Genomic DNA, 23763 nt, shown 5'->3' with positions numbered 1-23763 from the left:
TATATGAATCTTTAATGTTCAATGAATTTTGGAGAACATAATGAATCACCAAAATTTAACAAACCATGACGAAATCAATAGCCATATATTGAAAAGAATCAGAGGACTAGAATGATAGCCATGTTTAGAATGTTTTCTTACAGAATTTGCTCATGCTGCACATGCCTGGCATATAGCAATGTTTCAATCCAGTTTCAGAAATAATAAATAGGGTTATAAATGTAAGATGTGTTTGTTACACACATCGTTTTCTTCTGTCAATATTGAAATTTTTACAAAGACCGTTTACTTGAATCTTTTTAAATTCCCCTGTGTGGATTTATTCATGCAAAGTCTTTTAATTAGAAGACCACAAATTGTAACAGTTACAGTTGAATTGTATCAGTTACAGTTCAGTCAGAATACAAAATTGCCCTTGACTCAAGAGCCAGTACAAGGGATGCTTTTGGCACTAAAGGACAGTTATTGCAAACTCAAAGACAGAATTAATAGGGGTCTTTCAATTTAACAGCAGAAGTTTAATACACAGAGAGAGACCCAGACATACTTTTTTTTCAGGACTTCAAAAAAAACCCCCCCACACTATACTGTGCTAATAAATATACATTACAAGATCATAAAATTAATAAAAACTAAATGACAGCAATGAAACATGGGAAATATTTACATTCCTAAACATTTCATTTATAGCTTTTAAACAGCATTGCAGACTAAGTTAAAAAAAAAAATGTGGCCTTTTCTGATAGGTTTGCAAGTTATTCAAGCAATGACTACTGAAAGGCACAGAATTTCTGTTTCAACAGCTAAAACTTAAGTCTTATGTGGAAAAGGATGGCAGCATAAAACCAAGTATGTAAATATAGTTATACAGTTTAAAATTCTTAGTGCATATCAAAACATAAAAGCTCTTTGTTCCACTCTCTTTTAAACTGGCACATATGGCTTGCTGCGACATGTACCTGATCTAGTCTGGAGACTGGCATGCTACCTATGGTGGCAGTGTACTGTTGTGAAAAGAAACATTACTAGGGAAGCAGTAGAACATTTCTTTTCCATGGCTACATTCCTGGGGATGCAAGATAGTCAAAACAAACCCAACTGTCATCACTAGCACACCGACAACAAGAATCAGGCAGGATATGAGGTTATCTGAATGGTTCCATCGCTCTTTGGACAGCCTTAGATAACACGCTGTTGGGATGATAAAAACAAGTGGAGTAGCACTCAGAACTCCCTGTGTGTGGGAAACAACAATACAAAAAACCCTCATAAGCATGTATATTTAGATGTGAAGAACAAAAACCTAACGTTTTAAATGGTTGTGATTAGATTGATGCAACAGTAAAGCCAGAGAATAGAGGCCTTTTCCAGTGTTGCTATATGGAAAACTTTCTTTTCAAAGTCACAAATAACTTGCAAAAATATCTGTAAAACTATTTGAAATAATTCAGATTTATTTAAATGCTTTTGCTTTGCTGATACAGAATAATATTTTATGTTGCAAGTACTATTAAATCTGATTACCAGAAGTTTCTCAGGTTCAGAAGTACAGTAAAAGTCCAAATATAATAGCTGTCCAATACTGTAACTGACTTAAAATATTTAAGATCATTCCATGTAGGAGTCTAGATGTAATACTGCCTTAAAGAAAAAAAAAAAGTGGAAACATCATGTAGCAGTTCAAAGAATTCTGATCAATTTCTACATTTATGACCTGATTTAGGTTGACTTCCCTATGAAAGCAAAGCTCCCTTTGAGAGAGCAACCCCCCCCCCTTATTAAAAATTCAGCTCCTCTTTAAATGCTCTCTCTTAGATAGGGACAGATAAAAAGCACCTGCTTAAATGCTTTTTATAGTAAAGCCACTGCAGATTAACATATGAGTTACGTGCCAAAGGAGGGCATTTTTATGCAGGAATTTTGAACATTTACTTTGTCACATACTTAACAAACGCTATGTTTCAACTTAATTATGGTGAGGTAGTAATACAGCCTACTGAATCGCTTTGCATCATTGTTTGTACAAACTTTTGTATATTTTTCTGGTAGAACCTGTTAACGGTGATCAGTACAGACATCAAAAATAGATACATGCACAAAGTATCTTCTTCATAAAAACCGAGACTCTGAAGTATGTGAAGCAACACAAAGCAGCATCCCAGTAAAAGGACAGCACAGCAAAACTCCTGGACCCTTGACTCTCGTATGACTGAACGGCTTCCCTGGGGAATTACCACAGGGCAAACACAATGGCTTGTTTTTCCCAGAAAGCAGGGAAAAGGTAAGCAGAGTCAGAGAAACAGCAGCAAATGCCATCTGTGGTGAAGAGCTAAAAGACAGCTCTTCTGCTGGAAAGAAAGCCTGCTGAGAAGACAGTTCATCTTTCTTTCACATGTAAAGACTCTGCCTATTCATTTTTCTCTACTGGTGGATATCAAGACTGAACAATCTTTCTAAGCGCAACAATTACATCCAATAAATATGTACAGCTGTATTGTCAAATTCTCTCTTAAAAAGGAAAAAAAACCCCACAAGATAGAAGCTACTCACTCAAATGCCTGGCTATCAACTTCTATTTGTAACTGAATCAAGCTAACAGCTTGACTCTTGAGTAACTGCTTAGGCCTCTCTGCGTAAAGATACTGCATTGATGGAATGTTTGCTTTTGAGTGATTATTTTAAAACAATTTAATTCCAAATAGTAATCACACATATTTATTCATGCTAGAAAGCCTCATTCGCAGTCCTCTGGTGTAAATTTATTCTTAACATATTATACCATATAATAAATGTAAAACAAATATACATATATAGATACATATGGGCACACATAGTTAATTAGGTTCATTATACCAGTATTCAGATATTTGGTCAGAATAGGCATGTGTGTATGTATGCACACATTTAAATACTTTTACTGGTGTGTATATACACACACAGGTGAATTTTCTGCACTTGTAATGTAAAAACAGAAAGGAAAAAAGATGGAAAAGAAATTACCAACAGATGCCATGAATGTGGAATTTTAATGGAAACATATATCCTGACCAAACCAATAAGAATATTGTTTATTTTGAGCTAGTTATAATTTGGAAAGGATTAACTGAGAAGAAACTAAGTAGGTAATTATTTTAAATAGAGGGTAATTGGATAACTTATCTGACTATTCAGACCTGTTCTATAATATTAGTGCAAGCATGACCTGCTAAATCACTGCTACAAAATCACTCATTACTGCTCCGTTAGCAGATAAACTGCACTGTGGATCAGAACAGTGTCCATGTATCATAATGTACGTATAAGTACACGTATCACATAGCATAAAGAACAACTCCCTCCGTTTTGTTCCATCGGTTTTAGGTAAGCATGCAATATATGGCTTGAAATTATCAATGAATGCGTGGACAGGGACATAAAGAGGCAATTCTAAAATATTTCTATAAAGCAGCAAAGGCTGCCCTTAAAACGTTTTCTCCACCTTCTAACTTTTATATCCTGGAGTATGATATTTCCACATCTGCTTTATTTATTAAAAATAGCTGACCTGAAATTGAAGGTAAACTGTTAAGACAAACAACATTTATCATTAATGTAGATTTGATTTTTTTTTTTTTTAACATTTCCTTTGATTAAATGTACATTCTGTGCCAAAACAGACTGACTTCATCTGGTAAGTCTACTTTGCTAACTAGTAGTCTAGGACTCCAGTAGACTACATGGCAGTTCCAGCCAACCAAAAAAGTTACACAAATGTGTTAAAACTGGTTCAAGTCAGTAAGTGCCTTGTGTGGCCTGTCTGGTAAGCTCCATCTCTGCTATGAGGCTCTACCAGACACAGGAATGTTTACTGGCAAACAAAGCAGTTTCCTCCTAAAAATCATACACTCAGGTTATGAAATTACTCAGTTTTGCTCCTTGTTAAGCCCAAAGCAGGGTAAAATTCTAGTTACTATCTCTGTGGTCTTACTACTACTGGTTCTTTCTCCCGCCCCCCCGTTGTTTTTTGTCCCTTTGGCAAGGCAGTCATTAGGATCTGCCCCAGTGTTTAGTAATTTGTCAACTTCATCAGAAGCAGGGATTAGAGAAAGAAATGTTAGATTCAGTCCTGCAATACAGTTAGGATGAGTATTCTAGTGATTTCCACTGCAGTTTAAATACATTTGGTAAGTCACAGCCACTTATCATATCTCCAGAACTGTTCTAAAAGCCCTTCCCAACCATATGAACTTTACTTCCTGAATTTCCTTTCTCCTTTAATTATCTGATTTTGAAGCAGTGAATAATTCCCTTTTTTCCTACTAACATTTCTACTGACTGCTATGTCAAATTATGTAAGATTTTCAGTAGAGCTGTGGATTTTTCAGAGTTCTGTTTTATAAAGAAGTGATTTATTAAATAAAAGAGTATACATGTTCACTTACATTCAGCTCTAAAACTATTCCAAGGCAATCATACACTAATGATACACCAGTCGCCACAGCAATGATAACTACTGTCACAACAATATGGAAAACTGTTGAGAGGCTCCCATGGAAAAACACATTGGCAATCACCTGAAACAGAACCACAATTTTAAACCTTGATTTTGCTCTTTATGTTAACAAACAGCTTATTCCAAATCTTCTAACCTTAGGAAACTAAAATAATGGGTGAGAATACACTGGCTGAACTTTACCTATCTTGCTTCAAGAAAACATCTTCATCCACTTCCAGAAATAACTCATAACAAGCATTACTAAAATTGCAGAACACTTGCAAGATTGACTTAGTTATACCTGCAGGATTTAGGGTATACTTACTTTCTTCTCATTTGCCCACTACAGAATAAAAACCACTTACAATTATTTATTGAACAGATGGATTTCCTAGTTGGAGATACTTTCATAAAGCAAAATTAGTAAGCACGATAAATATGCTATTTTCGGCTATTCTCAACATAACAACAGTGACATTTGTGCCAAACTTGGAATTTTAAGTAGTCCTGATATTATTAAGTAATTATTAATATAATATTGGATAATATTACAATAAATGTAATACAACATTATATTGCCAGAATCCAAACAGTACAACTAGTACCTCATACTCATTACATGGAGCAGGATAGGATACGCTGGTTATTACAGATCAGGTTATTACAGATCAACAGGTTGTAGGTTATTACAGATCAACCATTGACTTCAGCTACAATATGTATTAATAATGTGAGAACATTATTAATATATATCAACATTGTTAAAGGGAGAATGTAATAAATTCTTACCTCTCTGGTCACAAAACATTCAAGGGGGAAGGTCAGAATTACAGTAACTCCATAACAAAACCTTCCAAATGTAGCAAGGTTGTCATCTCTACAGTAGTTTTCAAATATATCTCCTGAGGCATAGCAAAACATCAATTAGTTTGAACTTTATGTCATTTGCCTATTTGCAAACTGAAGTGTAAATTACTGGAGTTACTGGAGTAATTGAGACTTTCTGATCCCCTCTCCTGACACATATCATGAAACTGTAGTTACAGTCACAAATTACATCATGGAAGAATTTTCACCCTATCCTGCTAGTAGCAGTGTTTTTATTTCAAGTGGCATTTATCTTTCAAAAATGTTTTAACATATACACATTAGAGTTTGTCACCTGTTACCTTCCCCTTAGCACAGTTTTTGTGCGAGATGCTGGTGTTTGTTTAAATAAATACATGACAGATTCAGAAAGAAAGCTTGTGTATAAAAGATACATTTCCTTTAAAAATGTAATTCCTAGAACAACAATTACACAAGGAAGACTAGGGAGTTACCTCTGGAGAATGGCATCTCCCTGTTAGAATCTAATCATAGCTGGTAAGCTGCAGTGAAGAATTTCAAATATTCTGACCCTGAAAGCCCATTATAAACATATGGATTATTATCTAGCAAATCTTGTTACATCTAACAACAAAAGCATTGCTAGAGAATTCAAATCATCATCTTGGTTAGTGCTTACCACAAAGAATCAGGAATAATGATCTCTGAGGCACAAGAGACACTGCAAGACAGTGATCAGATGATCTACCAGGTCTTTGCTACCCGATTACTATACTGTCTTATGATTTACTACTTTTAGGATCACAATGGCACTGAAGAAGCAATAAGGTGTACTTTAGAGAAAACAGCCAAAAGATTTTGACTGGGGAGACAGAAGGTAAGATGGAACCTGCTTACAGTAGAGTCATACGCTGAGGGATAGCTGCAGTCAGAGCTTTCTATATTTGAAATACCTCAGCCAGTTTGCACTTAGTCTAGCTACAGTTGCAGCTGGGACAGTAAGTTATTCTGCATAAACAGCACTGGAAGCAGGAAAAAAGGAGGACAGATCAACCAGTAACCCCCATCCTACAATTCCTCTGTTCTCAACTACATGCTGCTGGTCATCAGGAAAAGAAAAAGCTTGGAAGCCTTCTCCTACAATCTGGAACAGCACTATTAAATAACAAAAAATCTGCTTGCTTATGAAATGTGTATTTTTCCTGAAGAAGCTAGTGCACTGAACAAATTTATGCCGTGTTCTTCTGAAAGCACCTTTTCCACTTCAATAAAATGATGTTCAATAGTATGATGTCACTGATTATATACATTTATACATATATGTATATTCATACACACAAAGAGGTGACAGTAGGATTAGTTACAGCAGAACAGCTATTGTAAAGATAGGAAATATCTCTAAGACAGAGATAGGATGCTATATTAGCACAGACAGGAAAAGATCCAGAAGAATGTACTAAAATATATGCCAGGCACATTGTAGAAAAATCAAGGCCATTTTTGTTCTTACTGCTCTCTGCTAGTGGACCATGTGGCTAAATTATAGATGTTTAGAAGTATTTTGATTATGGAAGTATTCAAAGGGGGGCTTTCACCAGTGAGGCCTACATTTGGGAATCTGACACCTATTAGCATGTAGCTGACATCTTTGTATCCTGTTTTGGTTGTTGGGTAACTACATGGAATATCCTAAATATTTCTGTCCAAACATAGTATGATTTTGACATTTTTACAGTCACTAAGATATTAAAAACAAAAGTCAGACAGAAAGGTGGAAATGTAAGGATTACAGCAAGCACCAGAATCGGGGGATCGAGCAGTTTACCTTCTGTGTATCCTGTAAAAGTCATATATCCACATGCAGCAAACACTATACTGATAACAACAGCAAGTGAAACAGACACATGCGTGACTCGAGACCAGTTCTTTAATGTGGGTTCTTCCAGAGACCCATATATTAAAAAGCTGTTATGGTTGCAGATGAATGCTGAAATACACATAACAGTTAAAGCAAATGTATGAATTCATGCATATAAAATAAATTTACGGAGTGTATATTCCAAGGTAGGGGAGAGACAGCACAGTTTGAGTCTACTCATTATTAAATACAAACATTAAACCTGCAACGAGTGGCAAAGATAAATGGCTTGAACTTTTACTTACTTATTTGATTTGATGAAGAACCCTGACATGATTCTGATCACATTACCCTAAAATGCCATGCTATTTCCCACCCTCCTCACCTCCATTCCACCTCTATTTCCTCATCCTGCTCTTCTTTTGCTTAAGAATCCAACAGCAGTATTGAGATTTTTTTTAAATCCACAAAGCCATTTGCTACTTTCAGACTTCCTATGACATCCATTTTAGGCAGCAGCAAGCATTGGGAGGCCTCAGATTACCACAGTGTTAACAAGAAGTAATAGACCAGATCCTCCAGGCAGGAACGGATTTTAGAATGAGGATAATGGAGGTGAGTTGAGACGCACCTGAATGGTTCATTGTGAGAAACGGGAAGCAACAGGCACTCTCTAGCAAATGTATGCTTTGCAGTCTAACATTTTTCTGTTAGAGGTTATCCAAAAGAATGCAGAACGATCACAGCCTCCTCAGTTTATCAATTAGACTAACCCTACCGGTGCACGCATTTTAAGATGACCTGGACAGTTGAGCTGGATTCATGTGCCACATCACTGTCTCTGCTACAGTGGCAATAGCCTCTAGGGCCAGATGGGCAACAGATGGGGATAATCTCTCAAACCATAACAATTAAATTCACTTATGGATGACTCAAAGTCAACTTCATTTTTTTCTAAACCAGCTTAACATGTATATAAAAGAATTACAATTAAAAATACGCAATTTCTAGGTCCAAAATATTAATAAAGTAATTTCTTAGAGTTGATCTGAATACTGAAAATACAAAAAAAATTACTTACCAAATGACATCACCCCAACAGCTTGTACTGCATTCGATTTTGCAAATATCCACGCATTTTCTGATTTGGGTCTAAAACAAACATTTGTTTTAATAGATTATCCTCTTTTCAACTATCAGTTATCAAAAAATATTTAACATACTATGCTGTAATACAGAACTGCTAGTCAGATCTCCAGAATTCTCTGAAGTAGGCCACAGTGTTCATCAACAATAAGTTGAAACTAGGGAGATACCCTTCTCACCTCCCTTGTTTTGATTAAAGTATTTTTGTAATCAGTTTTTACAGCCACAAATGTCAGCCTGTTTCAGTGACCAGTTTTGTAAATAAACTCTTCAAGTCATCATATACCAAGAAACAGCAACAGGGAAGGTAAAAGCTGTTACGATTTTGACCAAGGTTATCTCAACCCAAAATCTCTTCTGACTATTTAGAGGCAATTTCTTCCATTGAATTTACACATGTAATCCATACAGTCAAGAGCTACTTTTTTCCGAGGCTACAAATCAAGTGAGGCAGTTTGCGTTTCTTTACACCTGTTCCAACTATTCCTCATAGTAAAGGGATTCTGCTAGTTCCCAAAGGAGTGATAAAATAAAGAGAGTACATGGAGACTTTTATAATCAGGCAAGAATATAATATCCCCCACATCTGCTCCTCCAAGATATGCTCCCAATTTTGGACCTGTGGTAATTGTAATTCTTAGAGGAGGACCACAGAAAACCATCAGCAAACTTTGTTAACATCTATTTGATGCATGAACTTCCTCTCTGGATAAAGAGCCAAAATGAAGGAAAGGAGAAGGACACGAAACATCCTTTTCCAGAACTACAATTTGCTAAATATATCAAATGAAATTCACAAGCCACTTGAACATTTTATTTGTAATATTACAGCACAGACAAAGGAACACTACAGAGAAGCTTGCTCTTAAAAAGTTGGCTGCTGCTAACTTTGATTGCTCTGTTTTTATTTAGAGGGAAAGATGCTGCCACCTGAGGCCTTAGCTGCTATTTTCCTACCACTAGAAAGCCGTATGGATTCACGCCAGCTCTGTGAAGGTAACAATGGCAGCTTTGTCTCTCCCTCTGTCTGGTGATAACTAGCTGGTTTTGACAGCTGTAGTGGCATATGCTATGCTAGGTTTCATTGCCTTCAAATGTTTAAACTCCACCCTCACCTGCTAAAAAGAAAAAAAAAGATGATGCTGTTTCCTCTTTCAGAACTCATATCTTACTATTTCTCAAGAGCTCAAGTAGTCAATCCTTTTCTATATTAAAAAAACAGATTTAGTATCTAATGCACATTCAGTTCAGACTTAGAGAACCTTTTCGGCTCTTAAGCTGTGGTTGCTAAGCTTAACTTTGAAGTGAACAGAACCTGAGCATCAAAATCAAGTTCAGTTTTTTGTCCTTAGATGCAGTGTATTGCCTTGACTACTGTAACATACTGCTTCTAGTCTTAAGCAGATGAATATGGCCCTCCTAAAATATTCTCAGACTCAGCATGTAGATGTAATAAACACTATAGATGAAACAGAGTTATCTGGTATTTGTCTTGAGAAATAGGAGTTCCGACCTGCTATAGCTGCTGTAGTTCCTTACACAAAATAGCCTCCCTTAACTTGATGCCACTGATTTCAAACCACTAGAGATGTCTGTGGACAATTCACATTCATAAGTTTGAATGTATAATTTGTCAGGAAAACATTCACTTCTGATTGGAAAAAAAAAAATCAATAATATTCCAAAATAAAAATAGCATATAGAAAGCTAACATTACAACTGTTCCACTCCATAACCACTAGAGGTCAGCTTTGATATCAAACATACAGAATGAAAATTTGTTTTAGTATCCTTTGACAATAGAATTTGTGAAAGTCCCCTTAGTCCCTTCTCCATTAATAATTAACACTTAGATTATCTAAAACCTTATAAACCAAAACACTTTTAAAATGCACAGAAATAAAGAATGCTTCTGTCTGAAACACACTTAATTTCTGTGAAAATGGTACATCCTGTGCAACAGTATAGCTATATTATAAGCTCCTATAAACAAGGATTTAGAAAATGGAATGTAGAAAGCATGTGAATTTCAGTTGAAACATTTTTAATAGAGTGGCCAAATAATCAATTAAAAAAAAAAAAATCACAGGAGTTAGTTTTCCCCCTGCACAGTGTTAACTTATTCACTAGCAATATGCAACAGACCAAAATACAGCTTTGCTTTATGGATGAATGACAAATCAGATTATGAGTATTATTTGGGGGAAAAAATCCAAAAGAACAAAATCCTGCTTATTTAGCAGCATAAGAAGATAAATTCCTTCCATTCTAGTTGTGGAATGGAGGAAGAATTTCAGATCCATGATTTGAACACTACCAGCAGATTGCAATGTCATACAATGCACGTTGGTACAGATGACATGCAACAGTATATGACTATTTCTTACAGTAAGTTGTATACTGCTGCATGTGTTTTGAAAAACATTTTCATATTTCGGGAGTAGAGGGATCTCACACAGATGCAATATGTAAACTAAGAACTGAAAGCAACACAGTAAGAAATTTCATTTGTGAGCATTTAGAACTAAGAGTCAACAGCTCTAGAGTTCTGACCATACCAACAACAAATCACCCCCAAGTCCAGTCTGCAGGACATACAGACTTAAGCAAAGCTGCTGGAAAAGGGTGCAGGTGACATGAAAGTATCTATATAAAATAAGACTTCAGACTGGGAAAGAGACAATTGTGTCAGGAAACAGTAGCTACTAGTTATGGAAGAGCCATACAGTGAATAATCTCTTAAAATTACTCACAAGACAAAGGGCACCTAATGGAAATATCAAGTATCAAGTGTCAAGGTAAGCATACATACATTCATATAAATATGTGCATTCTGTGTAGGCAGATGCATACATAGGCTGAAAGTCTATCACAAGAATACCAGGTAACACGATACCTATTCTGCTTTTTCAATCCTGCTGCTACTGTTCAAGATGGATTTTTTTTTTTTTTGAGAAGGACCTTTGCTGTGACCAGTTTGACCTACATTCTTGTTAGGAATTTATAGGGGACAATTTTAACTGCTGCTCATACAAGAATAGCAGTAGCTGTGAATATCTATGAATGACAACTACAGCTAGCTTACCACTCTTCATTCAGTGCATAAAAACACAGGCTATGCCTGCATGAACGCAAAGTTTTTTTCATGCTGGAGAAGAAGAAGTAGTTAGATGAAACACAATGAAAGTTAACAGAAGAAATACATTTGTGAAACTAAATGCATTTGTTGAGAGTTGTACTGTCTATCATATATAGTAGAAGTTGTAACACAAAGTAAAAGCTGAGAGGTAATATAACCGTGATTCTTGGAACAAAAATAATAAAAGATTGAACAAAAAGACATTCCAAGGGAGATCCTAGACAGGAAAAAGTCTCAGCTGAAAGTAAGACAACAGCAGGACACATTGACAATTAGAACTGTCCGTAGGAAGGCAGTGAAGCCTAGTGATGAAGAAAGCCTAGCGGTTAAGAAAATAAGACTCTACTCAGTCTTCAGTATACTTAATGGAAAGCATAGCATAATAAACACGCTAGTGAGTTCAATAAAGTTTTGAAAATATTTGTGTTTATCTACATAAGAACAGGGGAAAATAAAAAGAACAAATGAACCAGGCAAAGGTTAAGACCTCCTAGCAGGGTAAAAGGCATTTCATATCCAGATCGTAAGAGTTGGACAACCTTATTTGGCAGTCTAAAACAGCCTGTCTTCTACTTCTTGTAAAACATGTACAGTATAATATTCCTCATCTGAAGATCCATGCTATGCAAAAATCTTTTCTGTAATTTTTGGAGAAATGCTGCCAAATATAATACAGCAGCAGAGTGCATCAGAAGCAAAATATCTTTAAGGAGGGCAAGAGAAACATACGTCCCTGATCTCAACCCAGCTTGCAGGTATGAAACACTGACTGGGGGAAAAAAAAAAGCTAATTTCTAGAGAGGAAGCAAAGTAACATGTTTGATAGGGGAGTTACATGTTGGAATGAGCAAAAGACTTCCACTGTTTTGGACTGAAGATCAGTTACAAACCACCAAGTTTAGGTGCAAACTGGCAGTTATCAAAATAATCCAGGAACACATGGGAGATTAATTCAGGTTTAATTCAATGATTTAGACATTTAGGAAACTAATTGTAAAATTTCAATTCTATCCTAAGGTAAAATACCTTAGTTTTTGTTTAAACTTTCAAAGTTTAAAGATACTGAAAAAATTTATAGATGCTGAATATAACTGCAATCAATATAATGGAAAGAAAATGAGTAATGCTCACATCAGTCTTGAATTTTGTATTAATCAAAGTCATGTTGGTTGTTAAAGAACACAGATGAGGCAAAGCTATATGTCATCCCCACTTCCTTACAGCTGCTTTAACTCCTCTTTCTTGCTTAACTACTTAGCAGTTCTGTAAATATAAGGTAGCTTAGGTTTAATTTTTTTATTTCATTACACATTAAAGTTTATTTTTGCTTACTATTGGATTATTTATATGAAGGAAAGAATCAGCTTTCTACTTTCAGGTTATTTTCCTGAACACTTGGTGTTTCATCCCTGTGATCAGCTGCCAGTTGAGTAATTCTCACACCCTATTTATGTGTAGCAGATGCTCTTGAAGTTTTTCCTAGAGATTTATGTATTATGCAGACACTGACATCATGACATTCTTTCCAAAAGAACACCAAATTAAAATGATCCATCTTTATAAGCTACATAAAATATTGCTTTTTACAGCAATGAATGTTAGTTTCAGCTTTGAAGCATGAAGTTATTTCATGCGGTATTAACATACCGCACATTTACAGACTGAGATAATTCTAACCCATTGTTTTTGATCACAGTAGAAAAATACCCAGCCATAAGCAGGTAGAAATAAAGTAAAGAATAGATCATCAAAATGTATTTTTATTCAGCATCTTAAACCATTGAGAGTAAACTCTGGGTCCAGAACACCAGATTTTATCTGCAGGTTCACTATGTCCTTCAGGCAACAATAACCATTGTTGAAAAAGTACCTCAGTTTCTTATTTTTCATAAGAGGAAATAAATAATCAAATAATCCCTCATAATAAATAAATTTTTTTTTTCCTTTGAGCTAACAAGAAAATAACATTCCTATAATGTCCCTGGACAACCTGCTCCACTCCCAAAGCGGGGGAGGGGGAAGCAACACTCCAAAGACAACTAGAACGTGAATTGCATTTAAGCAAAAAGACAGTTTTATCATTTCCAGATAATCTTCTTGTACCTCTCAAAGGGAAGCAATCTTCACTTTGAAAAATCCAAAGGTAAGTGAAAACTGATCACTACTCAGAGACTAATTGTCAAAGTGGGAAGATATCTGAATGGAATTCCAGTGGAACCTGACCTGAGTCCAGCGCTTTTGAATGTATTCAGCAGCAACGGGAACGATGGAACAAAAAGTAAGAAGCATCCTTCACAGAAAGCATGAAATGTGCAGTTAACACAAGCATGCTAGAGAACAGGGTGAAAAAAGAAAAACCATAAATATATTACTAAATGGAGAAATCATCTGATAAAGCAGTATTCAATTCTGTAATGACAAAATCTACAGTTATGCAGGGGAAAAAAGGCTTCATGAGAACAGGGCACGGGGGAACAAGCAAAAAAAACCCCCAAACTTCACGAGAACAGAGTAAAAGAAAGGAAAAATTGCCAGCTCACAGTTCTGCAGAGAAGGGCTTGGTGTTTCTGTTAGACTGCAAACTCAAGGCATGTGCACAATGTCATGCTATTTTCCAGAGAGGCAAACATCAAACTAGGTTACATAAACAGGAGCGTGGCAATCCCCAAAAGATAGTTGAAAGGGACCTCAAGACACTTTGCATGTAAAATCTTTCTTCTTCAATCTTTCTTCTCTGCTCCTCAATGGGAATACAACAGACAGTTGGAGAACCATGACATCACTTTAATTTACAGAGAACTTAGGGCAGCCATTGAGAATGATCAGTAGCACAGGAAATTACAAGAGAAACACTAAAGGAACTGTGTTTGTTTAGTCTGTAGAAAGGATCACCAAAGGGGGACAAGTTACAGCTCTTTACAGGTGTTTTTTAAGCATTTGAAAAAGAATGAACAGTTTGCTGTCCATATCCACTGTGGTTAGGCCAAGCAATCAACATGAAATGCATAAAAGAGACATACGATATACATTTAGGAAGAATTCATAAGAAAAGGCTAGTTAAGAACTGAAATGGGAAATCATGGAATTGCCAAGAACAAACTAGACCATCACCTGTCATCAGTGACAAGCATACAATCAGTTCTGCCATGTAACAATAGTAGGGATTAAATATCCTCTCTTGGCCCCATCAAGCCTTTCTCTAGGATTGTACAAATTCTTTTCCTACATGACAGATCTGAGGACTGTGTTTCATAATCATGATTTTTTTAAAGCTCTTTGAAAACTTCAACTTCTATTTTATTTTAATAAGGATTCACAGTAAATGCATTATTTTCACTTGTTATAATACTATGATGGGACCCATATTAAAATATATTACTGTCCTTTATTCTCATTGCAAAAAAAGAGATGGCATACCATTACACCATTAACAAAATATTAGGAGAGGGTTTTAATAATTAAGATATATGTCTATTTCTAACTGTAAAATACAGATAGTAAAAATAGACTGATAGAAAGTTTGTGAGGCAAAAAATTCCGATTAACAGTTTATCAACTTGCTAGATGCATTTTTGAAAACAAGAAGTATAAAGGCAAAAATGGAAGTCTCTAAAGAATTAAAAAGTAAAACTTCAAGAAACACTGAAAACCCAACATGTATACTTATTTGTAAGAAAAAATAAAGCCATGCATTCCATAATTTTCAGTGCATCACGACTGTTGAGAAGAAATGTTACCATAGTAACAAGGTCATCAGTAACCATTATATATAGCTTCTTCCTTTTTTGACAGGGCATTTTGAGATTACCCTTTCAAATATCCCTTTAATACACGGTATGAAAAACATGCTGCTTCGAAAGATGGTGGGGGGGGAAGTCCCACACTGTTCTGAGTGCATCATTTTATGGATGATAGACAACATCATCTGGTACAACTTTAGAAACTGCTATTCTAGTCACCTTCCGAGCATTAAACATGAATGTCCTGCAATTAACCCACGTATTACAGCAGTAAGACAAATGAACAATTATGCGTAACACTGTTGAAACAATTATGGTGGAAGAATCCACTTCTTACAGAAACATTAGAATACTATATAAAACTATTCCAACAAATAACAAAGCATGTTCAGAAATAGTTTGTTGTCTTTATAACATATCTTCACATTTGAAGGATAAGGAAAAAGGCAGATCTTCTAGGCCATAAAGGAAAGATAATAGATTCATAACACTTTCTTGCAATACAATTATAAAAATATTGCCAAAACACACATTCATATGTACTAAATTGTCTAGAACACTCCAATGTTAAATACTACTTTCAGAGTATGAGTCCTGGGAAACAGTTTCGCATGCTTATATTGTTTCCTCAAATGACAGAATAAATTTTCTATTATTGTCTTCTCTTTTTTCTTTTCAATATTTGTATTCAATTTTTATTGTGAAATCATTATATTAACAGAAAAAGAAATATTCCTAAGATACTATCTATTTTAGGATTGTAAATATAGGCCATCTGACATAATGGACAAAATTAAAGATTTCTCAAATGACAGACAACCTCACATGCTCATTCAGGAGCCACCTGCTTTTAGCCATATCACCTGCAATTTCCAATTAATCTGTAGTTTTTTGAGACTTTTTCTAAACTTGCTTATGTGCAATAGAAAAAAAAAAAGGATAAAGCATGTTTTAGCAGTTCATTTTGTATTACTGTTAATACAGATTTTTTTTTTTCCGATTTATTTGGGTCTCTCCCAAACCAGCCATGTTCCAAAACTATGCAGATATATGTAACAGCGAAATAACAGATTACATATGATCAAAAATTCACTTTGTGGCAAGTGTAAGAATACTCACACTTGTGGACTGAATGTTACTGTTCTCACCATCACAATAATCAGGATGACAATGGTTAAAATCAGAGAAATAAGAGATACCTGTAAAGGTAAAAACACTAATTCAGTCAATAAGCTGCTGAAAGATTGTCCTCTTAGCAGCATAATGTACTTTTTTTTAAAAGAATAATTAGCAACCAAGTAAAGTTCTAAATATCACGTGAAATATTTATAATTAGAAAGCTTGTTCTGTATCATCATCTTTTAATTTGTTATTCTTTTTGAGTAACTAGCCAATTGCAACTGTCTAATTTTAAGTGATATTCCCATTTAAACATTTCTAATCAACGGTGCTCAGCATTTCAAGATTGGGCCTATATCACCCAGTGCTTTACAAGATTTGAGTTCTACTAGCAGCAGATGGAAAAAATTCTAGCGATTCATATGGAGACCAAAGTTTTGCTTAAGCTATTCCAAGTTTTCAATATTTCTTGGGACAGAAGACAGTCTGAACTTCTAAAATATTTAACATGCTCTAGCCAGATGTAATTGAGTTCAAATACATTGTTACAACTGGCACTTATTTTCTAATGGCATACAGAAAAGTAAACCAAAAATCAACTGCTGTTATGATTTACCTTTCCCAGTTTTGCTATGTCTCGATATAAAGATATAGGCAAGGTAAAGATGATAGTGGTAAGGAGAATTATGAAGCGACGGTCAGTAAGCACGTTATCTGGTCCAACTAAAGCAAAAAAGAAAATAATTTATTTCTCTAAGAGACTGACATGAGGAACAGATTAGTTGCATTTGAAAGGCTAGAAGTAACTAACTCTCATGTTGACCAGGCTTTTATCCTCTTTATGCAAGCTAAGTAACACATAAATAAAGACTAGGCATTAACTGATGTTGAGGAAGCCATACACAGCATGTGCATCATCACAAGAACTCTGCAAATTCAAACCAAATGCATAACATATGGGATATATTATATCAGACTTCGGAAGTCTGGCATTTCTACATATAGATTAGTATTCATTTCTTTCATTATGCCTGGGTCAATGTTGGCAGACTGCAAGTAAAACATTCTACTACTTCTTTCTGCCATTTAGTCCTCAGGATTTTTTGACACTGTGTTGACATCAATTACTGTGCTGTTGAAGATAAGCAAATTCTTAAAGAATAAGTTAATTAAAAAATAAGTTAATTTTGACATTTCTTTTGAGCACCTCCTTTCTTGCTGGTTTCCACTTGCAAAATACAGATTACCATGTGAAGACAACAATAATGTTATAATATTCCCTGCAATCAGTGGGATTTATTTCTACAACTGGTGTTTTTTAAGCCAATGACAACTTAAAAGAAAATGTATCTCAGTTGCAGTCGGGCTACCATGAATCATGGGCTTGAATGAAAGCTTGCTGAATAATTATGGCTAGAAAGTGACTGACAATTGACATGGAAAGTATGTGTTCAGTTCCCTCTATTCTTTGGGAGATTATAATGCTTTCCCACCTCTTTCCAGGCAGGCATTCTACCAGCCAGGTGAAAAGATGTGCCATGCTGGGTGTTCCTCCCATTACAGAAGTCATATGGTATATAAATTATGAGATATTCACTGTCACTATCAACTTGATCAGGTATTCACAGAACAACAGTGTGACACCTAAAACTGCATCCACACCTTGCAGGCTTCACCTGCTGAAAATTATAGTCCTCCTGTGGAAATCAAACAGTTCATACAAATACTAATTTCCACTTCATTGCAGACATGTTCTTTTTAGTTTAATTTGCCAATGAAGAATGTTTTAACTTAGCTGGCTTTGTGCTAAAGTACACGACACAAACTGCTCCACTGATTCTGCTGTGAAAACTTACAGCAGAGGAAGGGTAACAAGTGCATGACTTAAAAAGCTCAAAATGCCACATCTGGTTTTGCAGTGAATATCTAAGAGAACTGAAAGTTACATATGCAGTTCATGACCAACTATTGCAGATATGCTTAAGTAAACATTAAGTCCATATTATTTGCAAGTCATCCAGAATTATTCACTAGATAAAGTGTAGTTTCAGTATTCAAATTATTATTATAGGAAATATCTAAAAAAGATGAAAAAATATGATGACCTTGTAAATATACCACTGTGGAAGACTCTTTCTATTTGTTCAGTATTTCACTGAAGCATGTGGTCTCTTCACAGACACCGAGTCCAATGATAACCAAGGACTAGGATTCATGGTTTTTATTTGAGAAAGACTTCTTAAAAAAAAAACAAACCACACAAAAACCCACTCATACAAATATGGTTCAAGTTCTTAACTTGAACGATATTTAAGAGTAATTTAGAAGCAAAGTAACAGGTAGGACTTCAGACTGACACAGGATGCTAATCCCTAAATACTTATGCTATATTCCTATCCAATACATTTTCCCCATTCTGAATTTTTTAAATGCATCTTACCTCCAGGAATTCTCTGAAAAACTTTAGTTAAAGTGTCTCCTGTTATTATGTTGTAACTGATCATAGCTTCAAGAAAATAAAATTTTCTGTTAGTACAATTCAAGTATGAAATATCTGATAAACATTTAATACATGTTTTGTAGACTTCAGGATTATATGCCACTATCCCTCTTGTATGAATTCTGGCTAGCACCAACAACTTCTAAGTTTCAGGTTTAAAACAAAATAAGAAAATTCTTTAACGCCCCCCCCCCCTTTTTATTTTTTTATTTTTTTAAACAGATACAACCTAAGCAAGAATCCAGTCTGAAAAGCAAGGCCGTTGTGCTGACTTGCCATATAAACTTACTTCAGAAGAGGAAAAAAAGGCTTTTTAAAATTCTTTGTTTCTAACAGCAATTCTTTGTTAGTTTATTTTCAAATTCTTGTTTCTATTTAGTAAAGTTCCTGTGTTAGTCTAATAATCGGTCCTGCAGTCAAATGCACAGGACTTCCCAGCTCATGTAAAAAGCTAGCAAAACCTTTAAACCAGAGGAAAGGAGGAGAAAATAGATGAAGATTATCAGGTATGGACTTCCATTCCTTCCTCTCATTAATAACAACTGTGGCCTTAACATGCATATTTCATTCTTATCTTATTCTACACTAGAAGTGTGTACATGTGTGCGTGTGTGTATACATACACACAAAATATATTTATATACTCATGTGGTCATCACCATTTAGATGGCATACATAAAGGTATTGACCTTAACTAATATATAATATTCACTGTTGTGAAATTTTAAGTCATTAACACTACTCATAGAATGAAATTCAAGCACATACATATGCATAACTAGTTCCATGGAAAGGACTGAGATCTTTATAATTCTTTTCCGTATTCTCTATGAAGCAGCAATTATACTCATTTTTAAGTCAACATATGTAACATTGTGGCCTGCAGTAACAGTAACTCGACTCCCTTAAAAATATCAGCTACCTGTAATAGATTCAGACTGATTATTCCCAAAGTAGGAATTCTGATCTGGGACTCTGTGGTCACTGAGTCCAGGTTCTTGGTATCTCAAGTCAACACCTCTTGCAGCCCCATATGTGAAAATACCAAGCTTATTTAAGATTTGATTTAATTATGTTACTACTGTAGGGGACAGCTTCAGAATATAACTTTATTTTAAACTTCTGGTCTAATTAATTCCTGCCCAGATTATACCTGTTCGTTCTTTTCCTATTTCTTCTTCAAAAGGGCCTTGACTGCCCCATTTCCTAGTAGCTCATTGGGTATGAGGCTGAATTAACACTTTTGAAGAGCGTTAATTCAAGATCAAGGAAGATCTGATCAGTGGCTTCTCCAATAACAGTAATACTACATCTTTGGAAAAAATATTAATTCAAAATACGCCTAAAGTCATATTTTCCTTTTGTTTTAGGCACATCAAATCTGTGCTCTCCTACTCATTCTAGAACAGAATCTCTGGTTTGTTATTTCTCATAGCTACTTTTGTAATTAATTTTTAAGTGTGTGATCATGAATTTCTCTGCTATTACATTTCAGTTCATTTCTATTATTCTGGTCCTCCAATTCATTGAATTCTTCCTCAGTCAATCTTCAGAACACACCAAGCAATTTTTAATTATTTTTTTTAATAGGAAATGCATATACAGTATATTCTTTACAGAGTTCTTAATATTTAACCAGTGAAAGAATGAGGTAATGTGAAAGAGCTTGTTATTTATAAAACATTTATATTTTTATATGATCTTACCAATAAATGGATATAAAAATTGAAGAGTTGAAAGAATTAGATAACCTACAAGACCGTATGTTTTTCTGACCAGCTCTTGATAGGTGTTGGTACTGGAGAGGTTTCCTCCTTTGATCAGTAATATAATGGAATAATCTGTTAAAATATAAAATTACTGTTAAAGATAGTATGAACCTACTTGTGGTTGGTTACTGCTCATCTTTTTCACTCCTTTAAAAAAAAGTCTCTAAAAAGGAAAACAGTGGCACTAGAAAGAGCAGGGTTGAGAAATCTCACAAAGGATCTCAATCCACCAAAACCAGGAGTTATAGGCTCATACTGGAAGGAAATTCCAGCTTTCCCGATTAGGGACAGCACAAACAGACTCATTTGCATTGGTTTCCAGTACGGTCAACAGGAACGAGCACCAAAAAAAGGAAAATTCAATTAATAATGCAGAGGGCTCCTGAATGGATGGAGCATTTGATTATATCCTGAAAGAGGGTAAAATGCAAGGACTGCCAGTGTCATGGTGCTAGAACTCTCAATCACTTTACTCAGCTATTTATCTAAGTTTGTGAAAGATAAAGCCTAGTTAGCATTTTGTGTCTTCTCCATTGTTTATGATAAAAATATTATAAACATTTTTATTGGATACTTTTAAAATAAAATACGTGCAAAGTGATTTATCTGGAAAACCATGAAGCAATGTGCCTTGAGACAGAGCTGATGTCACAGGCGGAATTACACCCAGATTGAAGCTCAACTTTTTATGAAGAACAGTTCAAAATATTGCTGTTATGTCAAGCTATGCTTTAATATTCATTTGAGCACCATGCAGTTTTCCAGTCCAGATTAGTTACAGCACAGAATTTATTACTTTAGTGCAGATGTCTTGACAGATAGTTGCTAGACCTCATCTATTCCTCATCTGGCTTTCACTTAGCTTGTAATCTATGCTGTGATAGGAACAGTTCCTTTCTGTAAAAAGTATCGTTTCTTATTATCTCCGAGGAATGACTAAAATTACGAACTTTCACAGTCTTTACAAAGGAGATTTCTACCGTTTGTTAATATGAAAGCCAATCCAGAGATTCCCATGAGCATATGCAATTCTTACACAACATACACTCACACTAGAATTGAGAGTAGACAAAAGCAGAGATACAGAAGTGTTCATTATCAATTATGTTGCATACTGAGCTGATCTTGTACAAGAAATATGATGTCTTTGTAGTCAGGGATCTTAGTACCACAAAACTTGAAAAAGATTTATCGTTAAATGACCTAAAATTGTATTTGTCTGTCAATCTAGGACTACACCCAGTATAATTCAAAAACATTCCCCAAATGAAATACAGTGACAATTGCTAAATAACAGCTATTCACCAATTATTCAGTAAAAACTATGGAAAATAAAGCTAATGTTACATACTTAGCCTGTACTTTAAATGCTACAAGTCAAAAAGTTTTAACTATAGTTATAATTTGCTTGTGAAAGATATATTGAGCCACATCTTTAACATAATAAAATGCTGAGTTTAATTCACAGGTTCTGGGCCTATGGCTATAAAGTCTTCAAAATACTTAGAAATGCAAAGGACAAATCAGATTTCCTACAGAAAAGTAACTGAAATTTCTGAGCTATGTTTATGATATGACTTCATTAATGTATTTTGCCATCAGCCATAGAGAAAATTTTCCATTCATAAGGAACATATTCCTTATGTTATATTGCTCTCCAGTCAAACCTTGACCATTTATGCAGACCCTTAAATGATATTTTAAGCAATGAAAAGCATCAACTGCTACTCAGCATATGGGTAACAGAATTTGTGCCATTCATGTTGACTTGGTTTGTTGTTTTAAGATGTAAATCCACAGAGTCTTTACAAAAATTCTCCTTTGATGCCAATGGATTTACTTATGTTTATTTACCATATGATTCCAAAACTTGTCCCTTTTTGAAGGTAAATCCATTATCTTTTTGATTAAACGATAATTAAATAAAATATTCAAAATCATAGTACAACCAAAGGTTTTTATTCTGTGGTATATTTAAAAAAAGTGATATACAACCCACTCAAGGATCAGTGTCTTAATCAGGGTAAAAACAGTGGACTATAACAGGTGATTATGAGGCACAAATAAGAACTATTCTTCCAAATGTCACCTTGACCTAGTCTAAGAAACTAGGCTTGACGAAAATAAAATGCACACAAAAAGCAGCTTTATATGTTGTACAGTATAATTCTTATCTGCTCAAGGCATTAATGAGGTAAGGAAAAAATCTGTCATTTTTATTGGCATAGATATACTTGTTTAAGGTATCATTAAGCTCAAGATCAGCTAAACGTTGCAAAACTAATTTTCACTTTACAACAGAAACTGCTTTGAGAGTACCTGTGATATAGGCAACCCCAAATAAAAGCAGTACTCCTAGTGGAAAACCAGCTTCCTTCATTGAATATGGCAATCCTGTAAATAGGAAAAGGAGAGATTATAGAAGAACCTTTCCATATACTTATTTGTGACAACCAAAATAAAGACATATTCAGATTTTTAAAAATGCTATCAACCTCCCAAATCGGACCAGCATGCTTAATAAGCTCAGAAAGATCATTTTCAGTGGTTGCCTAGGTGTGAAGTTCAGTCAGCACCTGCCCAGCCAGTTCTCTCTGATCATTATGACAAAGAGGCTGTAGGACATTTATCACTGAGAGACATGATCTCAGCTAACACCTCTGCATTTTTACATAGTAAGCAAATAGAGAAAAGTCTTTAGGAACAGCAGGAGAAAGTAAGACAACAGTGGTATTCTCCAAACTGGATAGTCATGCATGTATAAACAAGGCTGAACACAGGATACTGAAGAGAAGTATACTTACCTATAATGCCTGATCCTATGATAGAGTTGATAATGTTAAATCCAGCTGATGCCAGATCACTGTTTCCTCCTTTATTCCTGGGCTTCCTAACAAGGGCTGTTTGGTCATCTGTTTCAACCTATTTCAGGAAAACAATGATAACATTATACATGAGAAAAATAGGCGACAACAAGGATTTTACACATAGTCTGTTCAAGACAAAAAAAAAATTGTCATATACTCAGATTTGTAGAGGTATTTTGATAACTAAATCCCATTTTTTTCAGTGAGAAATCAAAGGGGCATTAGGCATCCAATTCCTGTATAAGTCTGACCCATAATCTTCTGTAATTAATTCTTCTCTGGAAAACAAATACGTGGAAGGACAGAAATGTATATAAACTCAG

The 23763-nt window shown here is 34.9% G+C and overlaps 1 protein-coding gene across 2 annotated transcripts; it reads right to left on the bottom strand.

Annotated features, from left to right (window-relative positions):
* Positions 1-764: 764 nt before the first annotated feature.
* SLC38A11 (solute carrier family 38 member 11) lies at positions 765-23515 on the bottom strand. Of its 2 annotated transcripts, XM_075511809.1 has the most exons (11): positions 23378-23515; positions 22893-22967; positions 20511-20645; positions 18745-18810; positions 16921-17027; positions 16305-16384; positions 8242-8312; positions 7128-7289; positions 5264-5376; positions 4422-4553; positions 765-1234 (listed from the first exon to the last, which is right to left on the bottom strand). In XM_075511809.1, the coding sequence occupies exons 2-11, from the start codon at positions 22951-22953 to the stop codon at positions 989-991; spliced, it is 1173 nt and encodes a 390-aa protein (XP_075367924.1). In that variant the 5' UTR covers positions 22954-22967; positions 23378-23515; the 3' UTR covers positions 765-988. The 2 variants fall into 2 exon arrangements, with proteins under 2 accessions (XP_075367924.1, XP_075367925.1); XM_075511810.1 differs by lacking the exon at positions 18745-18810 and having other exon boundaries at positions 23378-23491.
* Positions 23516-23763: the final 248 nt, after the last annotated feature.

This window comes from Mycteria americana, chromosome 9, assembly GCF_035582795.1.
Source record: "Mycteria americana isolate JAX WOST 10 ecotype Jacksonville Zoo and Gardens chromosome 9, USCA_MyAme_1.0, whole genome shotgun sequence".
NCBI classification, from domain to species: domain Eukaryota; kingdom Metazoa; phylum Chordata; class Aves; order Ciconiiformes; family Ciconiidae; genus Mycteria; species Mycteria americana.
This window is presented reverse-complemented; position numbering and strand designations above follow the sequence as displayed.

What these genes read in the sequence shown, in the direction of transcription:
- SLC38A11 (XM_075511809.1), bottom strand. Translation starts at nt 22,953, where the DNA reads ATGAAGGAAGCTGGTTTTCCACTAGGAGTACTGCTTTTATTTGGGGTT. An exon ending in TTTTCAGAGAATTCCTGGAG is followed by an intron (nt 17,028 to 18,744) that starts GTAAGATGCATT and finishes TTTTTGCTTTAG; the next exon opens with TTGGACCAGATAACGTGCTT. An exon ending in TGTTGGGGTGATGTCATTTG is followed by an intron (nt 7,290 to 8,241) that starts GTAAGTAATTTT and finishes TGTGTATTTCAG; the next exon opens with CATTCATCTGCAACCATAAC.